This window comes from Mastomys coucha, unplaced genomic scaffold (assembly GCF_008632895.1).
Source record: "Mastomys coucha isolate ucsf_1 unplaced genomic scaffold, UCSF_Mcou_1 pScaffold15, whole genome shotgun sequence".
Lineage (NCBI taxonomy): Eukaryota > Metazoa > Chordata > Mammalia > Rodentia > Muridae > Mastomys > Mastomys coucha.
The window spans coordinates 12,614,269-12,632,686 of NW_022196897.1; the positions used below are offsets into that span (position 1 = coordinate 12,614,269).

At 46.4% G+C, this 18,418-nt stretch overlaps 1 protein-coding gene across 1 annotated transcript in view; it reads left to right on the plus strand.

Moving 5' to 3' along the window:
- Pnpla7 (patatin like phospholipase domain containing 7) overlaps nt 1–18,418 on the plus strand; it is a 73,100-nt gene that overhangs the window by 42,045 nt on the left and 12,637 nt on the right. The window contains exons 20-25 of the mRNA XM_031369282.1: nt 3,270–3,339; nt 10,267–10,416; nt 12,952–13,015; nt 13,655–13,823; nt 14,971–15,153; nt 15,912–16,030. Coding sequence (XP_031225142.1) covers nt 3,270–3,339; nt 10,267–10,416; nt 12,952–13,015; nt 13,655–13,823; nt 14,971–15,153; nt 15,912–16,030 — 755 coding nt within the window. The remainder of the gene's footprint in view (nt 1–3,269; nt 3,340–10,266; nt 10,417–12,951; nt 13,016–13,654; nt 13,824–14,970; nt 15,154–15,911; nt 16,031–18,418) is intronic.

Below are 18,418 nucleotides of genomic sequence, written 5' to 3' on the forward strand. Positions count from 1 at the left end.
GAGCCACTGCACAGGTGAGGGGAGCCACTGCACAGGTGAGGGGAGCCACTGCACAGGTGAGGGGAGCCCGCTGCACAGGTGAGGCTTCTAGCTTCTCTTCTGGCCCAGGTGAGAATTGTCAAGTAGGCACAGACACACACTGGAATAGGTAGGTGGAAGGTTGTAAAAGTGGCACATGAGTCATACTCTCAGATATTCTTTTACCACTGTTATATGACACTATTTCTGGGGACACATGAGCAAAAACCAGACTTACCTCAGATACAGAACTGGTAACAGACAAAGTAAGGACATGGCCAAAATGCAACTTGATAAACCAGTGATTTCTGTTGGGGTTCCTCTGAGGAATATGGCCAGGGGTTACTTACAGGTACAGAAATGACTTAAAGACTGCCGCGTCATGGAGACCTACCCAAGCATGGGTGACAGCTCACAGAGCTGGGACCTGGAGCAACTGCACAGCCTGCAGGCAGCTCAACAGGTTATGCCATGTCTTTCTCAGATAGATCAAATGATCTGAGCTTCTTCCAGGCTGCTCTGCTGATCTGAGGGCATCTGTCAGCAGCCCTTACTGCTTATATGCACTTATGTAGAGAAGAGACCTAGTGTCTGTAGTAGGTTTAGGGATGTCCTAAAGATGTACATAGTTTATTTCCTGAGCTTGAGGAGCTCCCTGCAGAATAGAGGAACCTGCTTTAGAATAGCCTGTCTTATGGAGCTTCTTCCTGAGATGGAAGGCTTTTTGAAGGAGGAAATTGCTACACTATACCTACTGCTTACAACAGTAACTTGAAGAGAGCTTTGGTAGCAGCCAGGGACTGGCAGAGGATGAGTACTGAGGCTGCACCTCTGAGCTCTTGGTCAGCTGCTTTTTCTGATTGTCCTCCCTGCCTGTGAGCGACAGGTTATCACAGGAGAGAAGGGACAACGCTACACTCTGGACTAAAACCTACTCAGCATTCTGCCTTAGTCTTGAAACTGCTTCCCAGTGTCTGTGCTTGCTTTCTTCCCAACTCCTCTCCTCCCTCTCATTTCCTCCCCCCTACTCCTCCATGTGTGCGCGTGCGCGCGTGTGTGTGTGCATGTATGCGTATGTGCCTTGTTGCTTGCTAATTGTATATGACTGAACTAGTACAAAATATATTTTTTGTGAATAGTCTAGCAGTATCCCACTGGACCTCAGTCCATTTGTTCTCCAGTTGGTGGGTGTTACAGTGATTCCAGTTTGGGACTGTCAGGTTTAAAAGGCTGCTGCACACATTCTTGACATATGTTATAAACATTCCCCTTGTTCAGTTGCTAGGTCACAAGATAGATGTGTGTTTTGGGAACTGCATACAGCTCTCCAAAGTGACTGCTGCTTCACAGCCCAGTACGATGTGGTTCCTGAGCCTAGCCAGCACGCAGGCAGCAGCTTGCACCAAACATTCTCATGGGCATATCATGGTGCTATGAATTTATGTGTCCTCAATTTTTTAAGATACCAGATACCTTTTTGTGAACTCATTGGCCTATTTTAAACCTATGCCATTTGACACAGAAATAATCCTTAAAAAAAATTATCTTTAGTGGCCAGACGTACTGGTCTGCTTCGCCCTCCCTCCGAGACATGGTTTCTCTGTGTAGCTCTGGCTGTCCTGGAACTCACTCTGTAGAACAGGCTGGCCTCAAACTCAGAGATCCACCTGCCTCTGAGTCCCAAGTGCTGGGATTAAAGGCATGCGCCACCACTGCTTGGCTTGTTTGTTTTTAAATGTAACAGTTTTACTTGTTTATTTTTCATACTAGAGATTAAGCTCAGGGCCTTACATATACCATGCAAGCACCACACCACTGAACTGCATCCCCAGCTCTTTTCAGTTTTTATTTTGAGACAGGGTGTTGCTAAGTTCCCAGGCTGGCCTTGTCTTGTGGTCCAGGCAGGCCTCAAATTTTCTCATAACTCAGCCTTCCACTGCTGGTATGAAAAGTGCATGTTTCATGCTTTGCTGATTATAGGGTGTGTGTGTGTGTGTGTGTGTGTGTGTGTGTTTGTTTGTTTGTTTTGGCTCTTGGCTTCTAGAGAAACATTCCGATACTTATAATAGAGTTCTCTGAGTGATGCCAAGTAGCTGTTTATGAACTAGGACTGCTGAGGTGGGTGGCAGTCTCCTTTTTTGTTGTTGTTGAGACAGGGTTTCTCTGTGTAGCCCTGGCTGTCCTGGAACTGACTCTGTAGACCAGGCTGGCCTCAAACTCAGAAATCCTCCTGCCTCTGCCTCCCAAGTGCTGGGCTTGGATTAAAGGTGTGTGCCACCACTGCCTGTCGATAGGTGACAGTCTCCTTGTCTGGCTTACTTTTCAACTCTGCTCAGACTAGTTTTTGTTTTATATCTGAAAATCTGGATAATTTGATTTAGATCTAATGTGGGCTCTGACCCTATCACCCTGGGCAAAAAAGCAGCCCTAGCTTTGCTTGCTAGCGTGACCCTGGTGCCACCTGATTGACATAAAACACATCAGGCATCCCTGTCTGAGATGATCTGTCCTCTCAGGTGGCTGTCAGGCTGTCTTTGCCATGTCTGGGGTCATGGATGGGATGGTCCCTTAGGTCCTTTGCTACCTGGAGTGTGAGGCTCAGGGCCACAGAGTGTGTACTCTTCATCCTTTGTGTTTCCACACTGCATACACACACACACACACCCAACCAAACTTGTTTTTCCCCTCTCACCCAGGCAAGTTCCTTTTCCCTGGTGACTTAATTTCTTTCTCTTTTGTTGTGATAAAATACCCTGACAAAAGAAACTCAAAGGAAAATGTTTTCTTTTGCTCACAGTCTCACATTCCTTTCTGGCCTAGTAGGGAAATCACAGTGGCAGGAACTAAAGGAGGCATTTGTCATATTATATTCATAATCAAGAACAGGGAGCAACAAATGCATGCGTAATATGTCTCCTCTCCCATTTCCACTTCCAGAACCCAGGTCCAGTCCACAATTGAAATGGGTCTTCCCACACTTAAGTGTAGTCATGACAATCCCAATAGGTGTGTCTAGGAGCCCATGTCTCAGATCTGTCTGTGTTTGCCATGTTAGCTGTACACAGTCTGATCTGGAAACCAGGAGCTCGGATGGGCCCTTGTCATCTGCAGCCCGTGTTTACTTCCGGTCACTTTCAGGTTTGAAGAAGCAAACCCAGTATGCTGTCTAATGTTCTGTGACATTTCCCAGTCCCAGCAGTTCACTGTTTAAACATGTGGTTTAGGATTTTCCTCCTTCCTTCTACCCTAAGGTTGTAACCCGACTAATTCATCTCTTGGGTGAGAAGATCTTAGGCAGTCTCCAGCAGGGATCTGCAACAGGTGAGTCTCAGCTCTGTCTTGGAGCTCTTCCTCAGTCCCATGAACGCACTGCCCCACCCTTCCCCTGGCATTGTGGGATACTGTGCTGCATGACTCCTGAGAGCATCTGGGAAAATCTTACCAAGCACAACTCTGAGTAAGGAGGGCTTAGATTTTTAACAGTACCAGCATATTTTATCAAGCTGTATCTCAATATGGGTGGGCATCACAGCGGAGCTGTGACCTAGCTTCCTTGTGTTTAGAAAGGGAAAACAGAGGATGAGGCCTCTGGAAGAGTGGTACAGTCCGGGCTGCTGTTGTCTACCACGTGCCGAGTGTGAAAAGATGGCGAGAGAACTGTGGGTATCAGGAACTAACACGCCACCCCAGCATGTGTGTTTTCTTCCAGCTCTAAGATGTCTGTGATTTGGGAGCCACTGGTCGCTCTGCTCCAGCGCTGCCTTCTTTCCCTGAATCCCACATACATGAGAGCTCTGATACTGTTCTTACTGTTCTGTGTACACTTTGCCCAGGGCTGTCTCCTGCCTCCACCTCCAAGTTCCCTGCTTAGGATACTGGTTTATATTTGTACCTGCCTCTGGTCCTCCCCATCCGTTCTGCTCATCTTTTGTTTCCTCTTCCACTAATTCTCAAGGCTGGTTCATTTGTGGCCTATCCTTCTGTATATATAAGCTTCCACTAGTTCTCCAGGCTAGCTCATTTGTGGCCTCTCCCTCTGCATATTTTCTTCTGAGACTGGAATACTGAATTGAATGTTTGTTGGAAGGACAAATTCACAGGTGAACATGCCGTTTAACTCTTTACTCTCCGTATGCCTGGTCATTTGGGTCTTATCTGTTAGTTTTGGTTACTTAGCCTTTTTTGGTTTTGTTTTGTTTTTTGTTTGTTTGTTTGTTTTTGTTTTTCAAGACAAGATTTCTCTGTGTAGCCCTGGCTGTCCTGGAGCTCAGAGCTCACTTTGTAGACCAGGCTGGCATCAAACTCAGAAATCCGCCTGCCTCTGCCTCCCAAGTGCTGGGATTAAAGGCTTGTGCCACCACTGCCCGGCTACTTAGCCATTTTTAAGCACTCTATCTGAATGAATTCTGATTTCCACACACACTGTGGATGGTCTCTGTGATCACTCTAGGGAGTGCAGTAGTTCATCACTTCCTCATCTAGCATTAGCGATGTTTTTCATTTTAAGTGGAATAAATTTTAGGAATGACTTTATCAGCTGCTGCTTGGGTCACAGCATTCTGTGGCCCGCTCTTGATGTATTATGGGTTTCATTGTTGTTGTTTGGTTTTTTAATTTATTTAAGATTTGTTTATTTTTACTCTATGTGTCTGGGTGTTTGGCCTGCATGTCTATGCACTACTCCATGCAGTACCCGTAGGGGCCAGAAGAGGGTGGCAGATCCTTAGGAGCCACCACGTGCTGGGAGTTGAGCTTGGGTCCTCTGGATACTAGCCAGTGCTCTTGACCACTGACTCATCTCAGCAGCCCTTGAGATGTTTTAGCCATCGCTTCTATATGCCTTGAGAACCAAAGATTTGAGTTTAAGAACCCAAAACTTCTTGAGTGTCGTTCAGGAGTTGAGAAGTTCTGAATTTAGGAACATTTGTCACTTTCAGCTTAGGAATGTTTCACCAGTAGTCTGGAAATGTTCCAAAATCTGAACTCCAGCGCACCCCAGCGGCATCATTCAGCCCCACGGCGCTTCAAAGCCACAGCACAGCCCTCGCTCCCTTCATCCGTCCTCACCTCTACTCTTCAGAGGCCCTCGCTCCCTTCACCCGTCCTCACCTCTACTCTTCAGAGGCTTGATATCTTTGGGTTTATGTCCTTTGGGGTTAGTTTTGCTTTATTCTGTAGCTTTGCATCTTTTAGCAAATTGGGGGAATTGTTAGTCCTTCTTTCCTTACATCTTCTTTCAACTGTGTATTCTTTCTTTTCTTTTGGATACAAAATATCACAAACGTCAGGCCTTTTGTTATTGTCCTGAAAGAATCTGGGGCACTGTTCACTATTTTATCTCCTTGTCCCCATGATGTTCAAATAGAATTTCACTGTCCTCAATGTCACCTGCTCTTTCCTGTCACCTTGATTCTCCTCTTAGCCCATACAAAGTAGTTTAAAACATTTTTTTTTGACTGTTATTATTTTGAGACAAGATCTTGCTGTGTATCCCAGGCTGGCCTCAGACTCATTGTACAGCCCAGACTGACCTAGAACTGGTCACTTTCCTCCCTAGGCTCCCTCTGTAGTCTCATAATCCCCTGCTGGGGTTGCTAGTGCATGCCCCTATCACTCCTGTCCTGTCCTGTCCTGTCCTGTCCGTCTGTCCATCCGTGACTCCCAGCTGTCTGTGTCCTCTCTCCCACTTGCGTCCCCCATGCGTCCCCCACCCCCAAAAAAGTTTTTGTTGTTGTATTTTGGCTCTTCTGTGTTTTGCTGAGGTTTTCTGTTTCTGTGTGTTTTAGAAGTGTTCTGTGATTTTGTGATTGCTGGCTGTAACTAGCTGCATTTCATTGTTCCTCTGACCATTGTGCTATTGTCTGCTGACTGACTTTTTTTCATTCAAATTAAGATCCTTGGCTCTAGAGGCACATACCTTTAATCCCAGCACTCAGCTAGAGACTATACAAGAAAAAGAAAAAAAAATGTTCTCTGTTACGAAATATTCCTGTCTCCATACAGACAATATCCCTTGCTCCTGGTTACCTAGTAATTTAGTGTATACCAAATTTCTTAATATATTAAATAAAGTAAGGATATATTTTTGAATATTGTATTCTATTTAAATCTTCTGTGGCTGTCAGTATGTGTGTGTTCACAGCCCAAGTTCTGCCCTAGTTTGTGGCTATGGTAGTTTGGTCACCCTGTGTGTCCTGGAGCCAGTAAGCCAGTATGGTTGCCAGGACTCTGTATGCCTTTGTTCTGTCCCTCTGTGGGGACTCTGAAGAATGAGGCACCAAAGAGGGCCCATTGTAGGCTTTTCTACCAGTGCCATGAAAGGCCATTTGCTTCATTCCCACAGCTACCTCTTGGAGCTGAGGGGTGTGTGAGTGTGAGCAGGGGGTGGTGCCAGGCAGTAAGCACTGAGGGCACTGGTCAGGGAAGATCAGGTGCCCCGTCCATGACAAATGTCAGGGCATGCTGAGCAGGCTTGTCTGTTTATTTAGACATGGAGGCACTACCAAACATCTCTCCTCAGCTCTGCTTTTCTTGTTATTGTTTGGATTTCTTTTCTTTTTCTTTTCTTTTCTTTCTTTTTCTTTTTTTTCTTCTTCCTTTTGGTGATTGTTTCTTTTTTTTTATTAATTTATTTTTTGCATCCCAACTGCAGTCCCTCCCCCCCATCCTTCCTCCCCACTTCCCCCATCCACTCTTCCTCAGAAAAAGGCAGGTCTTCCATGCATTATCACCCAAATACCGCATATCGAGTAGCAGTTAGACGAAGCACCTCCCCCCATAATAAGACTGGACAGGCAGCCCAGTATGAGGAAAAAGTCCCAAGTGCTGGCAAAAAGAGAGACAGCCTGCTCCCACGGTCAGGAGTTCCACAAGAAGACCAAGCTACACAATTGTAACATGTATGCAGGAGGCGTAGGTTAAACCCATGGAGGCCCCCTGGTTGTTGGTTCAGTCTCTATGAGCCCTGGTTAATTGATTCTGTGGGTGTCCTTGATCCCCCAGGCTCCTATAATCCTTGCTCCCCTTCTTCCACAGGATTCCCTGAGCTCTGCCTAGTGTTTGGCTATGGGTCCCTGCGTCTGTTCCCATCAGTTGCTGGCTGAAGCCTCTGTGATGACCACTGGGCTAGGCATCAGTCTATGAGTATAGCAGAGTATCATTTAGAATCATTTTCTAGCCTAGGTCTCTGGGCTCTCCAGCCTCTGCATCTTGGCCCTCCAGGCAGTGTCAGAGTTGGGTTCCCTTCCATGGCTTAGGTCTCAAGCTGGACTAGTCATTGGCTGGCCACTCCCAGAAGTTCTACACCATGTTTACCCCAGCACATCTATCTCATAGTCAGGACAAATTATAGGTGAAAGGTTTTGTGGCTGGGTTGGTGTCCCAATCCCTCCACTGAAATTTGCCTGGTTACAGGAGATGGCTAGTTCAGGCTTCGTAGCCCCCACTGCTTGGAGGCTGAGCTAGGGTTACCTTTGTCGATTCCTGGGACTTTCCATTGTACTCGGTTTCTAGCTCATCTCTGAGATGCCCCCAATCCAGTTGTCTCTCCTAATCCCCTCTCCCTCCTTCCAGTCCCCACCAAGATCCCTCTTGTTCCCATCCCAGACTCTAACCTCCCACTCCCCATCCCACCTCCCACCTTCATTCTCAATTCCAGTCTCTCCCACCCCACCCTTGAGCCCCCCCCCCCACTTGTTACTTAGCTTCCCCTGTGTCAGTGGATTGAAGCATGGTCATCTTTTACTGTATAGCTAATATCCACTGAGCAGTGAATACATACCTTGTATGTCTTTCTAGGTCTAGGTTACCCCACTCAGGATGGTTTTTTTCTAGTTTCATCTATTTGCCTGTAAATTTCATGATACTATTTTTTTTAACAGCTGAGTAGTACCCCATTGTGTAGATATACCACATTTTCTTTATCCATTCCTTGGTTGAGGGACATCTAGGTTGTTTCTAGTTTCTGGCTCCTTTAAATAAAGCTGCTATGAACATAGTTGAGCGAGTGTCCTTGTGGGATGAAGGAGTATTTTCTGGTCATATGCTCGATTTGGTATAGCTGGCTGGGTTTTAAGGTAGATGGATTCCCAATTTTCTAAGAAACTACCATATTGATTTTCAAGGTAGCTGTACAAGTTTGCACTCCCACCAGAAATGGAAGGGAGGGTTTCTCTGTGTAGCCCTGGCCGTTCTAGAACTCACTCTGTAGACCAGGCTAGCCTTGAACTCAGAAATCCGCCTGTCTCTGCCTCCCAAGTGCTGGGATTAAAGGTCCTCTTATTTCTTGTTGCTGTTATGTTTTTTGTTCTGTTTTATTTTTTAAGACAAAGTATCATTATTAGGTAGCCCTGGCTGCCTGGAGCTTATTATATAGACCAAGCTGGTCTCAAACCCACAAAGATCCTCCTGTCTCTGCCTCCCAAGTTCTGTGGTTAAAGGTATGCAGTACTAACCCTTGCCTTCTCAACTCTTTTAAATAATACTGCAGTGACTATTTTTATATATCTGTGTAGTGTATATGAGGTATTTATGTGAGATATGTGTGTGATACACATAAGGTATATATGTAAGATAGATGTATGTGTTATATGTGTGGTGTAGGCATGGTACCTAGGTGATGTGTATGGGAGTTGTGTGTGTGTGATGTATATGATGTGTGTGAGATATATATGTGAAGTGTATGTAGTGTGTGTGTGTGTGTGTGTGTGTGGTATATGTATGATGCAGAGGGTATGTGTAGTTGTGTGTGTGTGTGTGTGTGTGTGTGTGTATGAGAGTGTGTGTGTGGTGTATGTATGATGCAAGATGGAGTATGTAGTGTGTGTGGTATATATATGATGCAGGAGGGTGTGTGTAGTGTGTATGTAGTATATGTGTGGTGTAGGAGGGTGTATGTATTGCATGTGTATTGTGTGTATGTAGTGTGCATGTGAAGCACATGTATCTTCTTAAGAATGCAGACTTGTTTCTGCTTGTTACCGCCTGGTAGGCATGTGACGTGAAGTGTGGCTTCTCATCTCTTTCCCTGCTCTTAGGTTTGCTTGGAATGGCAAACCCTTCCTCAACTCTTTTACTGCCCTGTACCTTGTGTCATCTAGAAACACGGTGGCTCTCTTGGCGTCACCCAGCTTCACCAGTTGCTGGCTCTCTGTGTACAGATCACTGAACAGGGCTGCACATAGCCCTGGAGCTCCACTTGGACCTCTACACCTGACTTCAAATCAGTGTTTGTGCAGATACATGTCCATCCTGTTGGAATCATGTATCTGACAGTCTCTGGAAGTTGTTCCTGGGGTGAGGAGCAGAGATGAAGTCAGCCATTTGGAAACTGCCTTTAAGGGAGACAGGCAGCTCAGACCTGAAGATGGGTCTGTATCTGTGTCAGAGTACAGCAGAAGGTCAGGTGTGGGCAGGACATTGTGGCCAGGGAGCCCATAGCATGGCAATGCCACAGGAAACCCAACCCTGGTCAAGTGGGGATATGCCTACCAGGTGGCGTGAGATGTGCTTAGTTACCTTCACGGAAACAGGAGGGACACACAACAAGAGAAGAACCTGTACCAGGATGTTTTGCTGAAGGGTAGCAAAATAAAAATGTCTTTGGTCTTGCACTTGTGTTAGAGGGTTGGCCTCATCCCCTGCAGCTGAGTAGAGCCTAGGTAGAAGAGCCCTGGGTGTCTGTGTAAGGGACTATGGGACACATGACAATCCCGGTCTCAAGGAGGCTCTATCTGCTTTGGTCTCTCCTCCAAGCATTCCTTCTGGTATCACCCAAGGCATACCTACCCCAGAATGACCTTCCTTATTGATTCTCTGCTTCCTTTGGGTTTGAAAATCCCATATGGATAACTGATAATAAAGGCGTGTTTGTTGCTTTTCCAAGATTACCATTTCTAGGTTAAAAAAACAAAACCAAAAAACTGTAAAGAGAAACAAGTCCTTCTTGGCATGGTAGTTTATATACTATTAACACAGACGGATTTGAGGCGAGCCTAGGCTTCATAATGAGGCTGTCGGGGGAGGGTTGCTCTCAGCAGGCAGAATGTTTTCCAGGTTTTCTTGCTCCTTGAGTTTCCAAGCCTTGGAGGTCAACATAGTTTTGGTATTGCTCATGGGACTGCTTTAGTCATTGGGAAACTGAAAGCAGACTCTGGTCATACTGGGTGGCACCCTGCCTCATCTGGAACCATGGAAGCTATTCTGCTGGGGGCCCACCTTCCAAGTTGATTCCTGGTTCTATGCCTACAGGTCACCAGCTTGGATTTAACACAGCAAACAGCAAATGGGACTTGGGAAACCCCCCTGGCAATTTGTCCACGGTGGCAGCAATGCCTGTTTCTGAGGATGTGCCCCTAACGGCCTTTGCTCTGGAGCTCCAACATGCTCTCAGTGCCATTGGTAAGCCACATAGATGTCCTGAAGGTAAAAGTTACCAGTTGCCCTCTACCCTGGGGATGGATCTTGAGCCAGGGAAGCTCTACTCGAATGGAACTCTCCACAAGTGAGGGATTTTGAGGCATTGGCACAGAATATATAGTAGTGTGTAATGTGTTAGAAATCCTTAAGATGGGGGTGGGTACCAGAGACTTTATTAGGAGGGTCCTCTGTACAGATTCGTCCTGTTATAGGACCATATTTTTGGGTTCTGAGTACATGCCAGCACTCTGCTTGCTGGACTGGGTGTTAGAGTGCATGGCTGTGCAGCTTGTTGACCAGCTGGAAAATCACCCTTGGTTAGGACCAGGCAGCTCTGGTTAGGGGTGGGGCTTAGAACAAGAGCACTCTCTGGGCCAGCTCCTGGAGTATATTAGTCCTAGGATGAAGCAAGCCTAGAGGAATCACCTATCAGGAAGAAGTTATTCTATATTAGAGCCTAGGGCTAGGGCTGGCAGGATGGCTGTTCACTGAGATGCTTCAAGCCTGACAGCTTAAGTTTGATCCCCACTACCTACGTGGTGGGAGGAAAAGCCAGCTCTCCCATAAGTTGTACTCTGTTTGCCATACTCATGTGCACCCCACACAACATAAATAAAAAATATATATGTTTAACATTTTGGAAATTAAGAACACATAACTCAGGAGAATTCCTGAGAGTTTCCAAGTTGGTAAGGTGTTCTGATATAACATTTTATTTACAAGTGTTTATGTGATTTTGAGTGAATGTATGATAAGATCCCCACTTTCTCTGGTAGGTTATACAGGACTGTCTCTGTAAAGTGACATAATAGTGAATGCAGACAAGATGCCCAATAAGCATAAACAAGATATATGATCATTATATCCACTTTAGTATGGCATATATATGTCTTCTACCCACACAGACTTAATTATATAAAATAGTGGTATCAACCTGAGGGGTATAATCCCTTTAGGGGATCACATATCAGATATCCATCATATCAGATATTTACATTACAGTTCATAACAGCAGCAAAACTACAGTTATGAAGTAGCAACAAAATAATTTTATGGTTAGGGTAACCACAACATGAGGAACTGTATTAAAGGGTTGCAGCATTAGAAAGGGTGAGACATTACTGATATAAAACATTAAATAATGCAAGTCAAAGATCTGTGAAATTGCAGGATGGCCTCTTAACAGGGATGAATGCTAAAAGTGTGTGGCCCCATCTCTTGCTACTGTTCAGGTTGAAACCGTGGCCTCACGGTACATGTGGGCCTGCTGTCCCTTGTTCTTCACCTCTGCAGTGGGACAGATTTGCCTGCTTAAAAAGTTTCTACTCCCTGTTTCACCCCGTAAACAGGGTTTCTCTGTGAAGCCTGGCTGGCCTGGAACTTACTTTGTAGACCCAGCTGTCTTCAAACTCAGAGATCCACTTGCCTCTGCCTCACCAGTGCTAGGATTAAAGACACGTGCCACCACAGGGACTCACTTTGTATCTCTGGCTGGCCTGGAACTCATTGTATAGACCAGGTTGTCCTGGAACTCCCAGAGGTCCACCTCCCTCTGCAAGCAGGTGCCACCATGCCTGGCTGCATTTGTACAGTTTAACTTGGAGTTGTGATAGCTACATTCTAGGAGTCTTCACAACTATAAAGATTCCCTCATTCTGTATGCCTCTAAGAAACAGCTGCTAATTAAAATTTGATACTGTTGCCAGATGCAATGCAATTGGCTTGTAGTCCCAGCTTCTTAAAAGGCAGAGCTGGGTCAATTGCTTGAACTTAGGAGTTCAAGGCCAGCTTGAGACACTGTTTAGAGAAAGGGTGGACTCTTACAAATTATCTCATAATTGCATACTCTTGGAAGAGCTTGTTTAGAATGATTTTTTTCCGTTGTTGTTTGTCGCTCTAGCCTAGCAGATCTGGAAGCATGTAGACCAATCTAGCCTTGAATTTATAAAGATCTACCTGCCTCTGCTTTCTAGCTGCTGGGATTTGAGACTGGGTCATCATGATTGGCTAGTTAAGAATGATTTAAGTCTCCTTATGTATTATTTTTGGCTTCCTCATGGCTAGGCCCTTTTCCACCTATGGCCGTGTGAGGCAGTTTTCTGAGGTGCCTATTGCTCTCCACTCTGCATTGCTTCTGAGCGGCACGTGACCTTTCCTTGGCTCATCTGAGAAGCATGGATGTAAAAGCTTGTCATCTGCTTGTGAATGAACTAGATTTAGATCCAGGTCACTTTAGACTTGGCTTTGGGCAATCACAGGATTTCAAGCTTTACTGTCGCATGCTGTCCGTGCCACCACCTTGTATGCACACACCTGATTGCAGGTAGGATTGCAAGGACTTGGTTTATATGTCAACAGGAGACCCAGATTTGGAGAGGCAGCCTAAAAGCTTGGCTCATCCCATTGCCAGCAATCCCTCCCAGGGAGCTGACCCAGGACAGGGTGTTAACACTGATCCCTTGTTTTTCCCAAAGATGTCTGCTGGGACAGACTTCTGAAATGGGTGGTTGTTTTCAGGTCCTGTCCTGCTGCTGACCAGTGACAACATCAAACAACGCCTTGGTTCTGCTGCTCTAGACAGGTGCGCCCCAGCCCCTTGTGGTCTCACATGGAGAAATTTAGCCAATCGTCCTGGCATGGTCCTGAGATGGACCTCATTATCCCTGTATCTTGGTGTTTGCACATAACAGCATGTTCCTTGTCCAGCTATACTCTCTACTCTAAAAAGGTCCAGGAGACAACACGCCCCTCTTTAACATATAGGCAGCTCTGCATCTCACTTTCTCTTAAGCTCCCAACCTCTAGACCTGGCCACAGCCTCTGTTCAAGTGCCCAGTTCCAAGCCTCCTGTGCTACTCTGTGGGAGGGATGCTAATGAAGATGAGGAGCCTTAGGAGACCCAATAGAAGGTGAGAGGCCAGCAAACAGGAGGCAGAGGCAGACCAATCTCTGTAAATTCAAGGCTAGTATAGCCTACAGGCCAGCCAATGCCATATAGTGAGATGCTGTTAAAAAAAAAAAAAATTAGGGGCTGGTGTGATGGTTTTGGTGGTTAAAAGCACTGTCTGCTCTTTCAGAGGTCCTGAGTTCAATTCCCAGCAACCACATGGAGGCTCATGACATTTATAAAAGAATCTGTTGCCATTTTAGCACTCATACATAAATAAATAAATTTTAAAAATTATTTTAAGAAGGTGAGATGCTGCCCTATGTCTTGCAGCATCCATGAGTACCGGCTGTCCAGTTGGCTGGGGCAGCAAGAGGACATCCACCGGATTGTGCTGTATCAAGCAGACAGCACACTCACACCTTGGACTCAGCGCTGCATCCGTCAGGCTGACTGCATCCTCATTGTGGGCTTGGGTGAGCAGGAGCCAGCAGTAGGTGAGGTGAGTGCTCAGAGGGACTTCCATTCCCTGAGTGATGTTCATCTTTCCTTTGGTTGAAGTATTACTCAGAAGAGGACCCACATATCTACCACCCACTCTTTAGATGCCTTTGCTGTATTCACTCCTAGAGATTATGGAGAAACAGAGGCCTATTTTATATTCTGAGATTTACTTTTTGGTGTTTTGAGACAGGGTTTCACTCTGTATCCCTGGCTGTCCTGGAACTCACTATATAGACCAGGCTAGCCTCTGAACTCATAGAGATAGATCCCTCTGCATCTGCCACCCAAGCGCTGAGATCAAAGGTGTGTGCCACCTCCACCCAGCTTGACTTTTTCATGAATAGGTAGGATTTTGATACAGACATCACTGTTTGGTCCATTTTGATGGCTGTTTGTTTTTCCATTTGTGAGCGCCACCATCTGTTTATGCAGTCACTGCCAGTTACTTCATAGTAACGAGCCAAGTGCAAGCTGTCTTCAGAGCCTTTCAACTTGTTGACCCCAAAGGGTGTGTCTGTTCTTACTAGATGCTGCCAAATATTGAGCTGCTTATGTTCACAGTTTTCCTTTGTGGATGGCTCCAGGTATGGCCGAAAAGCTCCACGTCCTTCCCAGAAATGAAAACTCTTGAGGAGCATTAAGTCTTCATTTTGATTAGTGTTCTCATCTCCTCTCTGGTCTACTTGCTTAGCTCTCATTTCAGGCATCTCCCCTGCCTGCCTGATCCTGGAGCAGCCAAATTCTTCCCCTTTGATGTGACCCCCATTGTGGAGGAGCAGTGCTATTTTGTAAGGGCAGTTCCCCCAAAAGGTACATCATTTGTGAACCCACACATTCATGAAGTGGTGTTGAGACACAGGGCACACTCCTGTCTCATTCCCCAAGCACCCTCACAGCCATGCTGGCCACTCAGCATTCACAGTTGAGTGGACCATGTGGTCAGAGTATTAGCAATCCCAAGATGGGCTATCTTTATAGCCCAGCTACCAACTAGACCCATTACACACTGTCCTCTCTGGGGCCAGCCATCAGGGTAGTATTGAATGTAGATCTTGGGGACAGCTCTGTGATGGTCCTTGGTTCTGTACTATGCTCAGTGCTCAGGCTTGCCTGAACTTGCTGATCAGGCCCTACTCTTCCCCCAGCTGGAGCAGATGTTGGAGAGCACAGCTGTGCGTGCCCAGAAGCAACTAATCTTGCTGCACAGAGAGGAGGGTCCAGCGCCTTCCCGCACAGTGGAGTGGCTCAACATGCGAAGTTGGTGTTCTGGCCATTTGCACCTCTGCTGCCCACGCCGCGTCTTCTCTAAGAGGAGCTTGCCCAAGTTGGTGAGGCCTGGTGGACTGGCTCAGTGGGACTTGGCCCTGACTAGATCATCTCTGGCCTCCAGCTACATATTTAGAACTGTCTTCCGCCCCCTTTACGCAGCATCAGGGCTTGTGGGTTCCGCTTGGGCTTCTGCCTCTGAACTCTGACTGTGACCTTTTAACTCTTGTGCTGCCTTGCAGCTGAAGAAAGGCACAACATGGTGGGGGCAAAGGCACAGAGGTCATCAAGATATGGGAAGTTCAGGAGTCCGTGCTTGACTTAGGTTCAGGGTCCAAGACTGAGAGCCTCACATTTAGCCAAAGCCCCAAAGAGATCTTATGGTCAGGTCACTATGCTATCCCTTCAGGGCAGAGGCAGACAATCCTGAGACACCTCTTCCTTGGGTCAGTCAGCTTTAGTTCTTTGGGCCCAGTGTGACAACTAGGTGGTGCCCACATGCCGTTGCCCATTCAACCCCACAGCTCGATGGACACCATCCTGCTAGCTGCATCTCTGCCTCTGAGAGTGCTGTTACATACAGGGCCAGTGGAGAGACTCAGAGAGGACATGGGGGCTCTGTGGTCTTAGGTAGTCTGGAAGCTCCTTCCAGGTTTGTTTGTCCTCTGCCAGCACCCCCAGGTGAGCCTGGACCCTTTTGGGCACTGTGGTGCCAATAGGGCTGTGTTCTGGAAAGGATAGGATCTGAGGCAAATCAAGACTTGCAGAGTTTTAGCTGAAGAAATGCACAAAACCTCTGTCTTCCTTTGGCTCCTCTCAGGTTGAGATGTACACACGTGTTTTCCAACGACTGCCAGACCGTCATTCTGACTTTTCTCGCCTGGCACGGATGTTGACAGGCAATGCCATTGCCTTGGTGCTTGGAGGGGGTGGAGCCAGGTGAGTCCCCATCCAACTGTGTGCTATGTGTGTGGGGATGACAGTTATTTCCAACAGCTTTACCGTGAACATGAGAAATATGGTAGTGTGGTGCCATAGATGAAGAGACCCTTGGGCCACTCTAGTATCCTCAGGAAAGAATCTGCATGGATGGCAAGGGTATGGTCTGCATGCCTAGTATCTGGGAACATGAATGTTTATAGCCTGGATGTTCTGGATTCCACTGATGCCAGTTATGTAGAAGAAAATGAGTGTATTGTCTGAGCGTCTGTGCTTAGAAGCATTTGTTTGGTTAGCCATGTGTCTTCTCTTTGACTATTGTCTGTTCCTGTCCTTTGCTGGTTCCCCATTGGGCTCCCCATGTAGTTCTTCCCACTTTAATATACTCTCTGTGGAAGAATGACCTGATGTGGTCATGAACTAGAGAAATATTTAGTTCTTTGGGCTCTGGGTTCTTTAAAGGACTATTAGCCCATGTAAATTCTTGCCCTGAGTTGCCGTCCGGTCCTTCTGAGCTGAAAGAGGTGGAGGCCCAGGGTATCATGGGGAAGATGAAGTGGTGATCCAGATATTCGTGAAGGGCAGCATCAGACTGTACATCTCCCAAGAAGAGGGTACTCTGGAACTGGCCTCTGTGAACTGAATCCTGGCTCTAATCAATCTGGTAGTGAAGCGACACCACTGTATCTTGAGATCCTGGGGGAAGCTAGCCTAGCGGAGTGGTGACAGCCTCCATTGCTAGGTAGGGAGAGGCCCTGGTCCTTCCTTTGGCTCTGGATAGTAGAACCTTAGGTCTAGACCTAGTCCTGGTTTGGGGGTTGATGAATTCTTCACATTGCTCAAGGTGTACTTAACAGCCATATGGTTCTGAGAGGCACAAGAAGCAGTCCTCTGCCCCTCCCAGAGCCAAATCTATAGACTGTGCAGAAGTAACTATATTCAACCTTCCAACAGTGTCCATGCGCTGCTCTCTATGAACACTCATGGTCTGTGGCTCTGCCTCTACCTGTCTCTTGCACTCATCATCCTTGTGAGGTCCCAGCACTGGGCCAGCCAGTGCTGCACCAGCCCACGCTGGCAGTGTGCGGCAGTGTGCGGCATTGTGAAGCATTGTGAGGGTACAGCTCTTTCAGAGGTAAATCCTATCTATGGGGCTCCAACACCATTTCCTTCTTAGGAGTTAGGTGTTTGCTTCAGCTCCATTTCCAGTATTATTGGTGAACACCACCAGAGCATTCACACCTTCTTTATCTAGATTGTCTCTGTTTGAGTTTTCTAGGGTTGTGCACCCTCCAGCCCACCAGTCCCTCATCTTTACTGGTATCTTTCCAGGTGACTGTGGACCTGAAATTTTTCTTTGCCACCATCCTAACAAATGCCTTTGTTTTATTCCCTTGCTTAGCTCCATTTTCTACATCTCCTGTCTTTGTCTTTGTAGAAATCTCATGAAAAGGTTGTATGGGAGGTGACAGTGTTAGCACTGGACCTGTTCACAGACCTTCCCTCTGCTCTCAGACTTGAGTGAGGGTTTGGCCAGGCATAGAATTCAGCATGAAAACAATCTCTGAGAAGTTTTGTCAGCATTGTACTGTGTGTGTAGCTTGGGTAGTGTGGAGATTACCAATACTGTTTATTCAGTGCTCTGACTTTCCTTTCTGGAGCCTTCTGGGGGTTCTTTTAATCTTGTTGTTTGAAAGGATGTGCTGCTGCTGCTTGTGACTGGAGTCCCCTGAGACCGATCACATTTGGAAATTGATGTGGTTGAAATTCTAGGAAATGTTTCAGTTTTAATTATTTTACTTTATGTATGTAGGTATTTTATCCGCACGTGCACCTCATGAATGTCTATTGTCTGCAGATACATGGAGAGGGTGTCAGATTGATTCTCTAGAACTGCAGTCACAGACAGTTGTGAGCTGATGTGTAGGTGCTGGGAATTAAACCCAGGTCCTCTGGAGATTCAGTGTGTTCTTAGCCACGGAACCATCACTCTAGTCCCAAAATGTTTCATTTTTGTTGTTTTGTTTTGTTTTGTTTTTGTTTTTCGAGACAGGGTTTCTCTGTATAGCTCTGGCTGTCCTGGAACTCACTCTATAGACCAGGCTGGCCTGGAACTCAGAAATCCACCTGCCTCTGCCTCCCAAGTGCTGGGATTAAAGGCGTGCGCCACCGGCGACCGGCTGAGATGTTTCATTTTTAAAAGCAGCCTTCCTCTGCTCTCTTCTCCCAGGGCTTATTAACGGTGTCCTAAGAGAAGCCTCTGCTCCCATATCTTTTTAAACTCTGTTTTTATTCTGTTTCCTTAGAGATTTTTTCTCTCTTTTTTCTTTTATTGATTTAAGTTTTATTGCATTATGATGAGAAAAGATACATGATTTCAATTTATCT